Raw genomic sequence first — 19064 nt, forward strand, 5'->3', positions numbered from 1 at the left:
GAAAACTCCTGATGCTGCTGCCATTCATGGCGATTTCCAATTTTGTTTTTCCTCCACTATTCGGCTACTTCAGGATAAGTTGTTCTAATTTAGAAAATCAAGAGGTTTGCTTCATTCACATGAACCAGATTGGTTTGGACAACATTTATTTTTCTCAATGAATAAAATTCTCATTTCAAAACCTCTTTTTGTTTACTCAAGTTCATTTTGTTAGGTAATCGGAAGTGTAATTGTTTGACATGCCGATGAAGACGTTTCAATCATTTAGTACTCTGGGATTTCACAGATTTCAGTTGTGAGCTTATATCTAAAATAAGTCATTTGGTAAAAAAAGAAAAATTGAGAAAGCAGTGTTGAAATCAGGTCTACTGCTAAAGCAAACCCCTTAAAATTCAGCAACAAATGTCGTGGGATTTAAAAAAAGAAAAGACCAATTTCACTCCAACACATATTCTCGTTTTATTGACTAAATCTCAGCTTACAGGAAGACGGATGTTTTGCAAAGACAAAAGTGGGTAGGAGTTCTAGTGCTGTGGTCATCTATTCATTTAAACTCTGCTAAAATCATGATGATGGGGAAATATGTCACCAAACAGACGATGGGAATTTATTACACACACACATATCACATTATGGATGGGAGGACGGAGCAGCAATCACTGACTCGGACACTAGGAAACAAAAAGGGCCAAGTGGCTTCCACGAACTCGGAAATCTACTTTTGCTCACCGCAAAAAATCGATAAAAATATTTATCGCCACTTTCAGCTCAAGCACAAAAGTTTTCTGAAGCAAAGAAATCGAGTGAGGGTGAAAGTAAATAAGTACAGAATTACGTACTCTGGTTTTGCTCATATATTGTCAGATGCCTGTAATTAACTAAATTTCTTACCAAACCACCAACAAGATTACAAAGCTGTTCGTTCTCAAATGAAACATCAACAAACAGAAAAGTTTGACATCAGTGATTCCACATTTGAACAAAAAAAAAAAAATGTCCAGTTTGGGCATCCAGTTAAAAACATACGGAGTAAAACTTCCCGCTACATTTAACATACACAGTATTGCTGGTGGGATTTGGATGATTAATGGATATTAAAACTGAATAATTACTAGTAATGCCTTCTTCAGTTTAACACATTCATGAATATACAAACTAAGGTAATAATTAATAATACTCAATTGCCACATTAGTTAATGGTAAGTCTTAATTTAGAATCCAAATTCTAGAATTGTAAATTTTAGAAGCAATTTTAAAAAGGGATAAACTTCCATGAAGCTGCTTTAATCATTTTAAAAATAAGTAAAATATCAGCAACAATTTTCTAGCAGAACTTTTGAAATAACTTCCTGTTTCTCTCTGTTTATTGCTGCATTCTTTAGCTTAACACTGAACCACTGGAGTTATCTGTACTAAACATTTTTGGAAACTTTGTGCTGACACAACGGGCAAATCATGACAACCACGAAGCCAACATCTCAGCAGAACCCAACACCGGAAGAAAGGGAGACGGCCATTCTAATCTATGAGGTTGTCATGTTAATATCATATTTAAGGTCGATAATTAGTCCAGAAAAATCGATTCTTTCTCTCGTGGTCCAAATGCAGGCACTGACTGTATCTTTGCTGGGACATTTCAAACTTAGCAATAACCTCCAGGTCAGAATTTCTGGAATATTATCACAGGATACAGAAATGTCTGCCGCCAAAATAACTTCACAATTTACAATTTAGAACAATTTGGAGTCGAACTTTAGATAAAAATCTAGCATAGCTAAAGCTTTTAATTGCCTATTGAAGGGAACATTCGACGTTTTTTGTCATTCGACTCTTAATAGCAAAGCTCCTGTTAGCTCAGGCTATGTTAGCTGGTGTTAGCATACAGCTCGTCGCTTTCTAACGGTTGTTTTAAAACTGCATTACCTGAAATAAGCGGTAGGTGGCGCGCCTTCGTTTTCCACACTGTTTTACTTGAGCAGCCGCTTTATCTACCTGGCTACTTGTCATGGACCCATGTCTACTTAAAAAATAAAAAATAAAAAGTTAAAATGCCTCTTATTGGAAAACCTACTATGAGACAAAGATACAATAATTACAACACACATGTATCTGAATAGGAATAGGAATTCCCTGACTTTTCAAACTCTGCAAAAATCAACCCCAACAACTCAAAGACACCATTAACCATATCTACCGGGTGCTTTAATTGCTCGATGAGCTCATGTACAGGTTTCCCGCGGTCATGTGAATTTAGTGTGTAGCTCACAGCCAGCTGGAGAAAACAGCGGGGCTACAGTGTCTGCATCAGGACGGTCCTTTGTTCTGAATCAGAAGGCTGCTGATGAGGTCAGGGATGTCACAAGATGTTGTACTTAGCATACATACCCACTGATGATGAAAATGCACAATGTACGGACTTTAGCTGGGTCTAGCTGTTCCTCAGTCGGGGAGTATCCATGCTGAGGCTACTGACACTCACAATAAAGAAACATATCGTCGGCAGCGGCTACACTACATCTACGGGTTACTACGGTTTGGGGTTCGAGAAACACTGAGCAGGTTTTCACAAGAGAGCTTTTTTAGCACATACATGTTCATGCAGGTTAATGTGTGGAAAGCAGTAGCCATTCCTACACATGATTTTAAGCCTTGGAAAATATCATTTCTCTTGAATTATTTTCTCATAGTCAAAAAAAAAAGGAATGGTTTGCTTCTTTTTTTTTTTTGCCATCATTCTAAATCGGATAAAAAATACAAAAAGTGAAAAGCTTCACTACCTCATCAAAGGCCATTTAGAAGAAAGCTCTTCAGATAAAACAGAAGTTTCTAATTACAGCCTCTTGCTCCAGTGCCCTCATGCTTATCTTTTTTTTTTTTTTTTTTAGCTGTTCTTTAAAGTGGTGAGATGATCACACAATAACACAAATATTTCACACAGAGTAAAAACTAATTACCATTTTCTTTTTTTTTTAGTACCAGGATTTCTCAAGAGATCATAACACTGATATTCAGTCTTGAATACAATGCAAGAAGGTGTGCTACTGCAAAAATAATCACATATTTCTTCAAAACCGTTTTCTTTAACAAGTGTATTTTTTTTTTTTACTGTAAGTGTGAGCTAGTCATGCAGTTATAAAGTTGGTGTTGTTTTCTTTTCTGTTTCTTTTTCTTCCAAATTGAGCTAAGGTTGTTTCTCTTTAGTCTGCACACAGTATTTAGATAGCAGCGTCTATCTAAGGAAACGCACATGTTCGGTAAAAAATAAAACACAATGAAAACAAAAAGCGTCGCTGACAGATTTTCCTGTGAAGCTTCAAAGATAAAAGAACTTCAGGAGTAAATATAAAAATAGACAGAGACATCATAGTCATTTTCTCTCACCTAAAGTTAGGCGAATAGTGTTAGATTTTTCTGGTACAAGCATTAACACCGGTATGCTCATCAGTTAGGGTGTAACAACCTTTTGTGGTACAAAATCTCGTAGTACTGAAATGTGTTGACGTTTCTGTCACACACACACATTCCTGTCTAGCTAATATGTGGGGCAGGATCACCCGGTGAAGTAGATTTGAGTCCCTGTTATGAAAATAAGTGCTTCAAGCTACATCTGGACATTTTTTGCTAGTTTTTTTTATCCAAAGTAAGAAAAACAAAAATAGTAGTGTTGCGTTTACTGAGTCGACCACAAGGATTGCAAATTGGGCTGGATGATAACAGTCTGATAAATTAGCATTTTGGAAGTTGGCACCATGACTTAAATCATTTGACGGTCTGTAATTTTGATACGCTTTAGGGAAATAAACCACATAAGAGGGAAAAACAGAACAGAAGCTAACAATGCTGAAGCTGGCATCTGACTCAAAACTTCCTATAGGCATTAAACTAAATATGTTTTTAGTATTATTTTAAAGAAGCGCATTTGATCATTTCTAGCTATAAATCTGCAGAAGACTGGATGAAATCTAAAATGTTAGTTTAGATTTAACTTGTGAAATTTGGCTACCATGAATTAAGGGAAGCATAAACCCCAACAAATCCAAAATTAATAATTCTCACCTTAAATGGACATTTTTCAAAACACAGTTTGTGATTTTTGAATCCTTTGCACTATTTTGTGAATCCAATCTCTGTGGTGACCTCAGTGTCATGTATCACAGTGTCTCATGAGCTGAACAAATCGTTACACCCCGACTTATTAGCCGACCGCAAGTGTTGCACAGGGAAGAGGAGTCGGAAGTCACTTTACAGTATTCACTAAAGTGGAAAAAAGGAAAGCTACATTATAAAAAACAACAACAAAAAGAAACAAAATAGAAAAAACAATTTTAGTCTTGTACGATTAAATAAATAAATTGTATCTCAAAGCAAAATACACTTTTTTAAGATTCATACACACAAACCACACACACGTTCACATTTTTGTTACACCTCGTCTCACTCCGTCAACCAGGGTGTTTCTTCGAGTTCTGTTTTAGTCCTCATCATAGAAACAAATCCTTCGTCGCTTCATCACAGCTTGTGAAGTCTTCCCTTCAATTATTTTTGCTGCAAGTATTGCTCTATAAAATACATTTTGGTTTTCTTTTTCTGATGGTTTTAGTCACAGAGCTTCTCACTTTTTCTTTATATTCTCATGAAATGCATCTCAAAATGTCGCTGGATTGTAAACAAAGGCTCTCATGATGACATCCAATCAAAACTCTTTTTGTATGTGCCTTCAATTAAGATCTCCTAAGTCTTCAACGTGTTGACTTTCTTCCCGAGATGTAAAAAACAGGATACACGTTAGTACTTTTAGTCTGGTCTTGTTTCGATGCATGCACAACTATTGCAGTTCGAGAGGTATGGAAGTGTGGGTCGAGTCAGTCGCAGAGTTCGTCATGCTCACACGCAGATCTCAATGGGTGTAGCCACTAGCAAGCGGCCGCCAGGGGAACCGTTTTCCCGTGGCATTCGGTCGTAACTGTTAGTGGACGACACCGAGCTGTTAGTGGAGACAGACACGAAATGATGTCCTCCACCCGGGTCCATCATGGCTCCCTTGGCCCCGCCACCACCGCTGCCCCTTTCCACCACCATGGGAGACATTGGAGAGAGGGGCGAGAGCGGTGAACGAGGCGACAAAGTCTGCTGCTTCATCCTCTCCACCAGGAGCTCCTCATCTTCTTCCCCTGATGAGGAAGTAGAGATGGTGCCTTCCATATCTCCTCGCACATTCCCTCCTCCTCCTCCTATGTTGCTCCCGCCGACCATCTCCGCGCTACCACTTCCCCCTGCATTGCCGTTGTTGTCATGCTCTGCATCCAGCATCCAGGAGTGGCTGAAATACCCAAATACCTCCTTAACAGAGCAGCGGCGGTCCTGCTCCACCGAGAGCAGGCGGCGGAACATTCGCAGTGCCTGCTCGGTGAAACGCCTCCACTGCGATGGCACCGTGTTTGTCCTCCTCCTCTGCCAGTGGATGAACTCTTGATAGAACGTATCGGTGGGAAGCGCCTTCTCCCAAGGGAAATTGCCAGTCAGCATGCAGAAGAGCAGTACACCAAAGGCCCAGACATCGGTGCTGTAGTCCACACAGAAACCCTCCTGGCGGGAGGCATCGCAAAGCTCTGGGGCCGTGTAGGGAATGGTGCCACTCACCTGGGGAGAAAAGCCAACAGGTCAGGACCAAGTCAGGGAAAAGAGCCCATAGCGACCAAGAAAATTCAACTGTGACTTACTCTTTTTACAGGGGAGCCAGCCCGACGGGTCATGCCAAAGTCTGAAAGCTTGACTTTGCGACACTCTCTGTCGAAAATGAGAATGTTTTCAGGCTTGATGTCCCTGTGGACGAGCTTCTTACAATGTAGATAATCCAGAGCGATGGCCACTTGATGCACACAACGCTTTGCCACTGACTCAGGTAGACCAACCTGAAAGACCAGATGGAAGAAGAACATGTGCCGTACAGTTAGGACTTTCCAAATTGCAGCCCTTAAGGAGGGCAGACAAAAGAGTTAGGATCCCTTCAAGTTCTCAGTCAAATATAGCATCAGACAATGCCATTCAGGAAGAGAAATACTAAGAGTTGCGACATCAACACTCTTGGGTTGACAAAATGCCTGTAAGGCTTTACCGCTTTTTGAAACTGCAGCAACAGTTTGCATTTTTATCCAGTTGGTTCTGACAATTGCTTCAAAACCAACAAATAATGGAGAATGACAGAGTCAGTGTTGAAGAGAAAACTAATGCTGATGGTACCACTTGCAATACGAATGTACAGAGTCAGTCCATTTGTCATGGAATACAATACTAAAAAATACTAAAAATTCGCAAAAGCAAAACAAAGTCAACAGAAATGCTAAGATATGCACATAAAATAGCACCTCCAATAAAAAGAACAGGAAGCAACCACACTGCAACACAGACCAACACAATATAAACTTTTCTGATGAGTCAAAATGATAGCAGTTTATGTAGAAACAAAGACTAAGACCCTCGATTGCGTCAGCTGAGAATGACTGAACCTGGATTGTTTTTGAAGGGAAACTGCTCTACTGTTATACTATTTTACATGGTATTCCATGGTTAAATGATCGTTTTGGTGAATGTCGTAAATTAAGAAACAATCAGAATGGCGGCTATAAGTCGGCACCTGTGGGGGAATGATGTCGAAGAGGTCTCCTGCCAACGCATACTCCTGGGCAAAGACGTAGTACTCGTCCGTCTCAAAGGCAATGCCGTACATGTTGATGATGAACGGGCAGGGGGAGAGGTATAGTGAGATGCTGTACTCCCGAAGGAATGATTTCAGCTTCGTCGTCTTCTTCTTCAGAAACTTCAGCGCCATTTTTGTACCTATTGAGAAAAGAAAGATTGTGAATCCCTTGTCAAAACAAGCAGCGTAAAATGTGTGCACACACCAAGTCCCTCACCTCTGATCTTGTGGATCACCAGGTCCACCTTGCCGTAGGTACCCTTCCCCAGCTCCCTGATCACTTCATAGTACTTGTTGACCTCCAGCCTCTCCAGGTTCTGAGCAGCGATCAGCTGCAACTCGTCCAGGATGTCCACGTTAGCTCGAGAAACCAGTGGAGAGGAGCTCATGGTGGCAGCTGTTTCCAACGATGGACTGGGGTGAAGAAGTGTTGGTCAGTGAGGAGAGGCGAAGCAGCTGGCAGCTGAGGTCACTGCACAAAAACCAGACAGGGACGTTAATTTTTAGTTTCATGTATTGATGGGAAGCACAGCTTTTTTCAGAATTTCAAAAACTAAGCTAAAGACTTTCTTAGAAAAACGTTTCGTACAAAAAATCTGCTGATTCTGGCATTTAATTTTACAAATCAAAACAAAAAGTAAAAATACATTAACAAAAACAGTTAAAAGTCATAAAGACAGGTCTGAAAACATAAAAAAGACAATATATAAATGCATATATTAAACAAGGTATTCAATTCTGTACCAACAAATAAGTCATATTTCCAGTTTATGACTCCATTTCTACTAATTTAAAAAAAAAAATAGAAATAAGAGTTAAATATTTTTTTATGTATATAAGTAAGGTAAATTTTTAATTAGAGAGTTGTGAATTCAACTTAAAATATGAAACAAATTGGACTAAGTTTAATAATATGAGACAACAGGTGATTTGACAAATTGTATTTAGTACTGAATCAGTTTCTAATACCATAATATTATATTATATACCATAATATAACATTAAGCATGAAGCCAACAGAACCTAAACTCCTTTATCCAAAAAGAACCGACTAAACCCAAACATAGTTTAGACGTCTTTAGTGCTACAATTTTATCCAAGCCTGTTAGCTTGCAACACATCTGTGCTGTGAAAACAATCAACAGCAACATATTGGAGGCTCACCACCATCAGCAACCTGTGCAGTTCCTTTTTACACCTTTATTTCCACCAAAGATGGCTGAGAAATCTGTGAAACGTCCTGTTGGCAAGCGGTCATAGCTGAAATCATCACGTCTTTCCAGTTCCGTCCTTCTGTTCAGTGGATCACCTGCAGCATCGCAGTGACTTTTCCTCATGTTCCAGGCTTCACCCTTTTAACTGTAGCATGGTTTCTCACTGAACGCTACTGATTTTTTTTAAAGGAATCAAGTTGATTTGTTGTTCCAACACATTATGGATTTATGCCAAAAATACAGAACCACAATTAAAGCAGCTGGCGCTCCAAAGTGATTAGGTTTGTATTTGAGACACAGAGCAGAGTTTTGTACCTTGGGGAACATTCACAGAGGAGATGTGGAAAACTCTTCCTGCGCTGCTGCAGAAAGAGTTTTGCCACTGAAAATCTGCTCAAAAAATCTGTGAAGAAACATTTGGACACGGCTACCATGGAGTAGAGATGGGCCTGGTTTGTATAAATGCAAAACATTTGGAGGACAGTGTGCGAAACCATTTGCTTCTGTGGAGTTAAGGAAGATTGGGTTTATTTTGATACTTTGTATAGTAAAGGACTGCTGAATCTAAAGACAGGATTCCATCAGAACATCCCAAATGTGGCTGTGATATACTTTTGTTTTGCAGAAATGCTGATAAAATAACCAGATATTACAGGAGATTTGCTTTATTTGCTCCGTTTATGAGAGAAACTACAATAATTCCACAAATTTAAACATCTCACAGCAGGAAACTTGTCTTCTTTTCTGCAATATTCTACGTTATTCTTTATTCTGAAACTTTAAAACGGAAATATAATTAAGTTCTTTAAAGATGACAAAAATTTCCTGAAGTGTCTATTTATCAAAATTTTTAAGTTGTATTTTTATTTTATATTTTTACAGTTTTGGCTCTAAACAAGTCTTATTTTGGTAGCCTAAAGGCAAATATTGCTCTTAGAACTGTAAAGGTTGCAGACCCTTAGCCTATCACATAAAGTCTAATAAAATGCCCATAAGGTTGTGGATGCAACATCAGAAAATAACTATTTTGCAAGGTACTGTGTGTCCTAAGAAGCAAAGTCTGCTGTTTCTGTTATATGTGACGTGGTTTTCAGGGCGAGTGCTGCAGGACGGATATTTAAACCCCCCAGTCTGTCAGTCAGATCTGCAGTGTGGTCGTCACTGAAAATGCTAATTATCTGCAGTGAAGGCCTAAGTAATTCTAAAAGCTACTCCCCATGGGTGGCTGCTGGGAGCTGAGTCACACATACACACCAAACAGCAAGCCAACAACAGTCAGCTCCAGCAGATCCATTTCTTACTGCAGTGTGATTATTCGTACCGATTGCTTTCTTTCTTTTCTCTCTCTCTCTCCTTTCTGAGGCTGACCTTACAGCCTATAGAACCAGGCGCATGTGGAGGAAACGCAGGAACACACATGCAGCCAAACACAGAACCATTACATAAGCTGCTCAGAGGAGTTGGATAGCTCTGGTATTTACAGCATTTCATTATCTTCGACGCAGTCCTTTGCCAATCTCTTCAGAAGTCCATTTTACATCACACTTTCTTATGCTTTCCAGTTTCTGATGTCCAAAAAAAAAAAAAAAGAGAGAGCTTGCAAGCCTTCGTAACTCATGTCATGTGAAGCCGGCTCTCGTCATTCCCACCACAGGCCTTGATGTTTCTCAGTGGGGGTGTGATCTCCTTGAGTGATACGGACAGAGAGAGAGGCTGATGGCAGCAGGTGAGGAGGGATGAGTCAGTTTGGGTGATGCATGGCAGCACAGAGGGCCTGCACTCTCTCTTTGTCCCTGACACACGTGATAAACACACACAAACACATTTAAAAGAGAGGCCAGGGAGTTGTGGGCACACCAGGCTATTTGTTTCTGTCATGGATCAGAACTGCTTACTTTATCTATATAGTTTATGTGTGTGTCCTGCTTGTGTATATGTGCATGTACTGAAACTTAAGATTATCTTGAGTAGCTTCTCTTAAATCCCAATAAATGTTATCAACATGTACATGGAGCATAAAGAGAAGTACACAAAATTAAAACAATGAAGTCACATTAACCTTGTTGCTTAGGGGAGGAAAATCTCCCTCTGTAATGTCCTTGTGGGACTTGTTTGATTTGGAAATATCAGGAGCCTTTTGAAAAACTCAGTAAATAATCTATATTCTCCAGAAAAAGCTTGTTCTTTTAGTAATGTAAACTGTGCTAATAAAACAGAGAAGATGCTCAAAATGTTAACTCTTTAATTTCTTTCTTTGAATTAAAATGGTTAAACCATTAAACAAGGTTTCCCCCAGTAAGCTTGCTAAGTCCAGTGGTTGGGCACCAGGGCAGCCATTCATCCAATGGTTGTGTTTTTGAGTTGACAGGAAATTGGAAAATATCACTTGATAGTTATGTTATAGGAAGATTAATATATTGAACATCAACTATAAAATCTAAAAAAATGCAAACATTTAAAAACAAATTTTATAAATAAGCAATGCGTAGCCTGGCGGGGGCTCATGACCCGCCAGGCTTATAATACACTGGGGGAAACTATGAGCTAGCTTGAGTTCACTCACTTTCTCACTCGCTAGAAATGTCATATCACAGTGAGTTTTTTCAAAACTTTTGGATTTTCCTTCAGCTTGGCTGTTGGGCAGAAGCAATGAAGATGGCGAATTCCTGTGCCTGTCTAGGATTTCAAGGTTAGGAAATTTCTCTACACATTGCTCGGCAGAGAAAGCAGAAACAAACTCAACTGCCTCGTAAAAATTTAGACACAAAGGGTAGCCACAAATCCCACCACCATCTGCTGCTGCTGCTGCTGCAGCGCAGAAAGAGTTTTCCACATCTCCTCCGTGGATGTACAAAAATCTGCTCAGTGTAAGGGTCTCAAATACAAACTTTAACTAGTATAAGTTATTTCTGTCTCCAAGGAGTTGAGACGGCAATGATAGATCTTATCTTCGCCTCATTCTTTCGTACTTCAAATGAATTCAAATTTAAATTTTAATTGCCATCTGGAAAGTACTGCCTAATGATTTATTGGTCTCATTAACATTTCATACAATATATATATTTTTTTACTTTTTCGGGAACAAGTTTTATTGTTCACTTTTATGGAACTATAAAGTGAGCCGTTTTTAAAAAGAAGTCATTAAATCAAATCATGCGTTTTTGCTGCCCCTGTGAAATAAGGTTCTCCGGTTTCTGATACTGGACTCAATAGATATTCAAATATGTGTTTGGGTGTGTGTGTGTGTGTGTGTGTGGGTGTATACTTTCATCAGACTCACAATGGATTTAATCATCATGTGTGTGAGAGACTGCAGTCCCACATCTGTGTATAAATTTGTGTCTGTTTTCTGTGCAAATGGAGTCAGAGTGCCTTAAAGTCCGCAGGGCCCAACAGGTTTATGGGGACAATAATGTTAGATCTCAAAAGTTTATCAGATGTTCCTTAATCCTTCTAATTACCTTCATAATAAGACTGAACCAACTGTTAAGGAGCAAGCTGCACTGATATTCAGCAAACTGGGTACGACTAAAGCATTCTTTCATGACAATGTTGATTGAATCCATACTAGTAAAATGGACAATGGCTATAACAGCCCCATTGTTGACTATTTCATTTAATTTTATTTTTTTTTAATTATGTTTGCTTATGTCGAACCATGTTTTTCTACTCCTACTCAGTCCTTTATTTATCTTAAATGCATGACCACTTGAGTTGTAGACAGAAATGCTCTGAGCAGAATTTTGAGACCAATACAAATACAATAACAATTTCTCTTTTAGAATATCTACAATATAATTAGATACAAGGACAACATTTAAAATGATTTTTAGGCGTCCGCCTGTGGTCACTGATCATTTATGTTAGGAACAGAAGCAGTTTCAATCCATTTTGTTCAGGATCATGTTTGCATGGTAATGCTAACAAGGTTTAATGAAACAACAGTTTCTGTTGCAGTTCTCTAAGGAATGTTGGCCCTAAAGGTAACTGTGAAATTACAAAAAGTCTAAAAATATTTCAAGATCCAGAATATCCAATAATATATACAAGCTGAATGCTCAAAGGGAAAGTCAGAGGAACTCCAGTGTCATCTGTTCAGCCTTCCAAAACCTGAATAAACCTCATTCATGTGTTGACCTGGTGTAGAAAATATGCTTACATTGATATATCTCTGTTCTCACTCTGATTTAGTCACTGAATTCATCACTGATGCTAATGAAATCTTATTTTGAGTCTCCAGCCTCTGTTGATGCATGATGTGAAAAGTAAGAATCTTTAGGAATGAAACTAAAACTGTGTGGGAGTACATGCGATTTATCATTCTTTTGGACTCTTTAGCCTTTCACAAAGATTGTGGTTTAGTTTTTTATTGAAATAAATAATCGAAACGTGCAAGACTACCAGTCTCATAATATCATCCATATGAGCTTTAATGTACCAAATCTTAGTTCTGTTTTCATTGAATGAAAACAGAACTAAAAGTAGGACAACTGTTGACAGTGACCAAAAAAATTAATCATGTTTTTTTTTTTTTTCCAAACTCTGGTTATAATAAATATTTACTTGTGACTTTAAAACCATCAGAATTGTTTACTCCCATAAGGCTCAAAATTCAATGTCCTGGGAACAGAAACAAAATACATCATGTTCCTTTCAGCTGATCACAAATCCTCCCTGCCTCCTCCTCCGTCCTCCTCCCTCCACGCTGACACTCTGTGCCACCAGGTTTAAGGCTGTGTGAAAACAGTGCAGGAACTGCAGGCCACAGCTGACTAAATCCCAGACTGCTTATGCAACCAGCGGGCACTGCTGACTGGCCAAGCATATTCTGCTGGCCAAGGCGATGATTGCCGCCACGTCCGCCTCCGCTCATGCAGCCGCACTGTCCTCCAACAATTACAGCAACGCCGTCTTCATCCTCTTTTAAGGCATGTGGAGCATAAAGTCCGCATCTCTTCCCTATACAGTGACAGAGATTTAGTCATTTGTCTCCCGAATGAAAATGCTGGCATGGTCAGAAGAAGTTGTTGACCACGCACGCACAGAGAATCAAACTCCTTTTTGGTGTAAGACTAAGAAATTCGGCACTGACAGGCACCAGACAGTATGAGGGGAAAATAATGAGAAAGGAGAGGCAGGGACAGCGGGACGTTATGACAAGGACCACTGAGCAGCGAAGAAGAGATAACGAGAACACCTTCAGCCAACGACACCACAACAGCAGACGTAGGGGATTTATGGCAACATTCAAAGCTAAGAGTATCAAGTTTCAGTTTGGTTCTTGTGAGCCTACAAATAGAAATCTGTTTAAGTGTGGTGTTCAATTTGTATTTAGCACATTCAAATTTCTTAGGAAGGGTTATGTGAACAAACAGTAGCAATAAAGCTCAAGGGACACAACAAATGGCTCATGGATGAAGTTGTGTAGAGGGAATATTCAGGGTTAGCTTATAAAGTGAAATCTCAAGCTTTTAACATCTCAGCGCTCCATTCAATCCATAAAAACTAAAAAAAAAATACATTCCCATAACCAATAAGTAGAAAGCAATTCTCTGGTCAGATAAGACCAAAACATTTTCTCTACACAGAAAATCCTATGCAGGGCAGACATTTTTTTAATATGGGAATTCATTCATTTACTCAGAGCAAACAACTAATCAGCAGTGCAACTGGACCAACTATCTCCTCTGTTTTGAAGGTAGAGCCACTTAGATTTTGCTCTGCACCTTTATACTGAAAAAAAACCTTATGGCAATAAAGACATTCATCAAGTCCATATTATTAATATTATTGTATGGTTTTACCTGTTTTTTATGCCTCAGTTGGTTTTTGCATTAAAAAAGCTGCAATAACGTCTTCTGCAAAGAACACCCAACTCTGCCAGAGCTCACAAATCAAGTTAAATGGCCCAGTTGTGCCTGCTCACAGCGGTCATATTAAAAATGCAGTTGCAGGTGCTGCTCCGGTCTGTCACAATGAAGAAAGAGCTTAAGCAGAAAGCAAAGCACTCGATGTACCGGTCCATCGATGCTCCCATCCTCACCTATGGTCATGAGATATGGATTACGACCAAAAAACGAGATCCTGGGTGCAGCTGGATTCATTGGTGCTTTTTTTTTTGGGAGGTTTTCTGGGCCACATTCCACTGAGAGGAGACTATTTATCTCTTCTGGCCTGGGATTGCATTGGGATCCACCAGAATGAGCTGGAAAGTCCCAGTGGACTGAGAGGTGTCTGGGTTTCCCCCCCTGCACCCGATCTCACATAAACACAAGATGGATGGATGATCGTGTCCCTTGAAGTCGTTCCATTCTTCAGTGGATTTTATTTATTTTTTTCAATTTAAGTGCCGGGATATACGACCACTAGGGGAATGGAGGTTCACGTTGGTATAGATAACCCTAAGGATTAATTTCACAGCGTATAAATTAGTCCGCTAGATTTTATTATCTCTAGTTCAAAATCAAATCTACACTTAGACTGATTATACCTGAAAACAATTGTTCTACACTGAATGGAGTTCGAGATGAATGAAAACACAAAAAAAGAGCTTTTTCAGTGTGTTATGTTTTCTTGACAATATAGCCACCTTAAAGTTAGAGGAGCATAAGAATGTGATATATGGAAAAGAAACCTGGGCTGGGGTAAGTCTTCTTATGTGAAATTAAAGTCAATTGTGAAACCTTTATTAATTGAAATAAGGGTTATTATGTGTGTGTGTGTGTGTGTGTGTGTGTGTGGGTGTGGGTGTGTGTGTGCGTAATCAACACAAATTATTGGATTCCAGCTGCTGGTGTCTTTCAATGAAAAATAAAGAATAAAAATAAATTCAACTGAATCTTATTTACAGATATATATCACCAAATCCAGGCAGATTACAAGCCATAGCTATATAAAAATATGCATGTAATTTAAATCCAGTGAACACTGCAGCCTGCCACAGTAGAGATGAGAAATCCCGGTGGCAGAAGCAGACTCAGCATGAGTGGCCATCTGCCTCAACTGGTCGGGGGTTGAGAAGACATTTAGGAATTCTCCAAGGCCTAAAGTCCCCTTCAAACCATGGGCCACTTTCCACACAATAGTATATTATAATACCAGCAATTCCAGTCATTAGTCATAGAAGACTACGGAATTCAAAAGTGGCCAAAAATAATAAAGAAATAAAGAGTGCATTTCCATATAGCAATAGGTTGTCCAGCGTTTACTATAAAGAGGAATAAGGAATGATGCAATATGGACTTTTAAAGTGTTTTTGAGAAGAAACATAACTTCTGCACCTCAGCTCAGCCACATGACTAAGTTGATTGTGAATTACTGTTTGTGCCACAAGATGTCACTGTGTAGTAAATCTACAGTCAAATTCAGCTTTATTGGCCAAGTTTAAGCACACAAGCGAGGAATTTTACTTTGGTTTTACATCTTGTGAACATATCGACATTTTCATTTTCTAAAAGTGCTGTTTGTAAAGGTTTGTCTGTTTTTTTTTTAATTTAAAATATTCCAGACTTTATCATATTATACAGTGTAAAAATAAGTATCAATAGTTGAATTTTAAATGTACTATATGTCAAAGTGTGAAACTTCACATTTGCATTTTAACAATATTTTGGCTTGTTGGATAAAATTTTTACTTAACTCAGTGCAGACACTTGATATACATGTTTACCAATTGTGTAATGGACCATTGTGATAAACAAAAAAATGGGGTAAATGGAGGGTTTAACTTGATCACCTTTGTCAGAACAATGTTTTTCTGATATTTTGCCACCTCAAGATTGAACAACATCTTCAATCATTTTGATCATTTGTTGATCAGAACCACAATGTGATACTTGAGATTGGACAGGGACATCCATAATCAGCAAACATTGTGCATCTCCTGAAGACCCACTTTTCTCTCTTCTCAGTGAGCCTATTTATCGACCTATTGGACCCGAATTAAATTTGCAACTGAATTCCCCAGAGTCCTTGCTCTCACCGCAAGCCTTAATCAATGGATGCCCAACCATAAACCATGCAACAATGTAATTCTACCTCAACTCAAAAACAAAATCTAATCTTTTAAATATAGGCGGTCCTCAAAAGTTGGTGCTTCTTTACGGTTTTGGACCCCCCGGTTACATAAAGGCAAACATACATACACACGTTTTCCAAATAAATACCTGAGTCGTAGTGTTGAGTAAGCCCCGAAAGGTTAAATAGTGTTCCTACTAAATCCTGGATTGTGACATGTTCTGATTCGTCAGCTGGTTGTGAAGACATTTACCACGTTATCGGTCCGATGAGGACAAATGACAGGCAAAGCTCCCACCACAACTGGACTCTCACTGGCAAAGTCGATGTTTAGCCCCAGACTGTTCATGTAACCCACATTGGAAGCTGTGACTCATCATGCTGGAGTGTCTGTAGATGTGCAGTGGATCGACTTCAGCGTGATATAAAGGACAAGGCCTTCTCTGATCAGCAGACGCACGCAAACAACCAGGCACCTTACTCCAATTGGTTTGCAGCAGGATATTTACCTGGATTTTTATTTATGGAAAAATTAATTTTTTCAGATTTACCAATCATGCATAGATCCAAAATTCATTAAATTTGACTTTTTTCATACTTGAACTACCAAACAATAAGTTAATCACGAAGTGCTTCATATAGAGCTATATCCGTGTTTTTTCTCCGACTGGATATTTTCACCGTTCACTATAATTCTAAACTCAAATTACTAAACTCAATAAGTCTACAATGAAAAGGAGATTTATAGATAGTTCAAACTTAATATTCATTGTAATTATAAAAACACAGCTGTTAGGAATTACTGTCAACGGGTGAAATAAGAGGCGAGTGATTTTATCCTTAAATTGCATTTGAGGCTCTTGTTTTGTAGCAAGACAAGAAGCAGTTCCTCGGGTCGGGTAGTAAGAACATCTTCAGGCACACTGGGTAACAAAAGCACAAAAAATGCCACATCACTGTTAAATTGTTTGTGGCTTCAGAATTTTGGCTACGAAAGAGAAAATATTGGAATAATTCAGCACAATTTAGGTCGACTCCCTGGCACTAAAGGCCATCATTTGGTTTAAAATCTAAAATACCTGAACTATTCTACACTGAAAAGAGATTTTTTTTTTTTAAACAAAGTTTTAGATTTTATAAATCTTTATTTCTTCATTAAAACAAAAGATGCAGCAATTTAAATCTTTTTCTTTTTTTGCATTAATGTGAAAGCATAAAACCCACAATAGAGCGACTAGTCAAAACTAAAGAGTTTTATTTTACCCCTGACTACAGATTCTTAAATATTAGTTTCCCCAAAAATTCTGCAAAAATCTCCAGTTGTTCTCTTGTACCTGATATCAGATTTAGGTTTATCACTACACTCCTCATCCTTTAGAGAAAAAATAAAACCTGCCAATATTCAAACAGGCAGAAGCTCAGTCCTGAAAGACAAACTAAAATCGGTATTAGCCAATTAACAGCCTGATTGGTGCATTTCTAAAACAAAGACACGTATTTAATGTTATCATTTTCTTTTCTTTCTGTTACAAAATCGACCATTATCTGCATCGCCTCTTGGAAGCAGAGTGCTGTGCTGCAGCCACACAAGATGTAAACACGGTGTTCAGGTGGCGTTTCACAGCCATCATCAGTATTCTGGGAGCCAGTGTTGTGTTGCATCTTAGTCTGCTCAGAGTTATTGGAAAATCAGAAGCACTTTACGGCGCTTGAAAGAATAGGAAACAAACGCACATGCAGAAGGCGCTGCAGACACACGATAACCCCCCCCAACCCCCTCTATGCGTTATCCAGAATGACACAGAACAGATCACAAGAACGGAAAGCAGCAATAAAAACATTCAAAATATTAAAGACTCAAATTCATCAGCATTCAGCAGCGGTGAGCGCATTGTTTATAACGTGGATCAGTGCTGGTGTGCTCAGAGGTGATGGGTGAGTTAAAAGCACAGTAGGACATGATGCTGCTGTCTGCACTGAGGAGGTCGGGGTGCAGGTGAGGAGGCACTGGAGATTTCTCCCAGTACTCACCCTTCAGTGGGTTCCCATTTGGAGGCTGCAGTGTCCACCCTGTCCACGCAGACTCATAATAATAATAATAATAATAATAATAAACAGGCAGATCGATGAGAGCGCATACTACAGTGAGGTGAGCCTGACCGACGCGTCCAGCCGGAAGCCTCCGCAGAGCCGTGTGTCGCTGCTGGATGTGGATCCGAGCATCCTGCTCCCCCTCCCTGCGGCTCTGCGTCCTATTGTCTCCGCATCGCTCTGATCTCCAGGTTGGGAGGAGAGGAGACGAGATGAAGACGGCGCGAGGAAGGAATGGGGAGAGGGGAAAGCCCTCCCCCTCCTCGAGGCTCCGGCCAATCACAGCGCTGCTCCGCCGGGAGCCGCCGCTGCTCGCTGTCTCCGTACAGACTATGCTGCCTTCGTGGGTCATCGGAAATATCAACAGTGCACGCAAACGCGCTAAATACAACAAAATAAAATCGAATTAAATAAAAAAATAAATGAATAGTAGAAGTACACTTACAAGTGCGTCCTTGTCAGTTAAAATATTAATTAAAAAAAAGTTCATTTACGTAAATTTGTATAGATTTTATAGATTTGTTCCACACCAGTTGAGTTAGAATACAACAGAAATAGATAAATAAATAAAATAAATAAATCACTTTTGGCAAAAAAACAAAAACAAAAAAACCACCACAAAATATCAAAGTGTTAAAAAAAAACAATTAATTAATTATTAATAATATAAGCCAATGCAAGAGTTTCACGATTGTTTCTAATAATTATGACCAAAAGCTAATTGAAACTCTAAATTTTGTCTTGTAAAATAAATATAGGACATAAGACCACTAAAAAACTGTATTTTAGAACATAAATGTTATGTCATGGCCATGAGAACAGCTGTCCAGCTGTCATAAACATCCTCTTCAACAAAGATAAACTAAATGAGAAATTTCTATAGAAGCTGTATCCGAAAATATTCATAAGTTGAGCAATAGGAATAACTGTTAAGTATACGTGCAAAGGATACACATTCAAAATGGAAGTAGGAAGAGTAAAAATGAGAATGTGTGGCAGTAAAGATAGAAAGGGGGGCGAAATAACTTTTAAACAATGTTCACATC

The 19064-nt window shown here is 39.0% G+C and overlaps 1 protein-coding gene across 1 annotated transcript; it reads right to left on the reverse strand.

Annotated features, from left to right (window-relative positions):
• Positions 1-434: 434 nt before the first annotated feature.
• Positions 435-18274, reverse strand: bsk146 (brain specific kinase 146). Its single transcript, XM_032574255.1, has 5 exons — positions 17959-18274; positions 6915-7169; positions 6635-6837; positions 5721-5912; positions 435-5640 (listed from the first exon to the last, which is right to left on the reverse strand). The coding sequence occupies exons 2-5, from the start codon at positions 7084-7086 to the stop codon at positions 4885-4887; spliced, it is 1323 nt and encodes a 440-aa protein (XP_032430146.1). The 5' UTR covers positions 7087-7169; positions 17959-18274; the 3' UTR covers positions 435-4884.
• Between the last annotated feature and the right edge of the window lie 790 nt (positions 18275-19064).

The sequence above is a fragment of the Xiphophorus hellerii genome, chromosome 10 (assembly GCF_003331165.1).
Source record: "Xiphophorus hellerii strain 12219 chromosome 10, Xiphophorus_hellerii-4.1, whole genome shotgun sequence".
Taxonomy (NCBI): domain Eukaryota; kingdom Metazoa; phylum Chordata; class Actinopteri; order Cyprinodontiformes; family Poeciliidae; genus Xiphophorus; species Xiphophorus hellerii.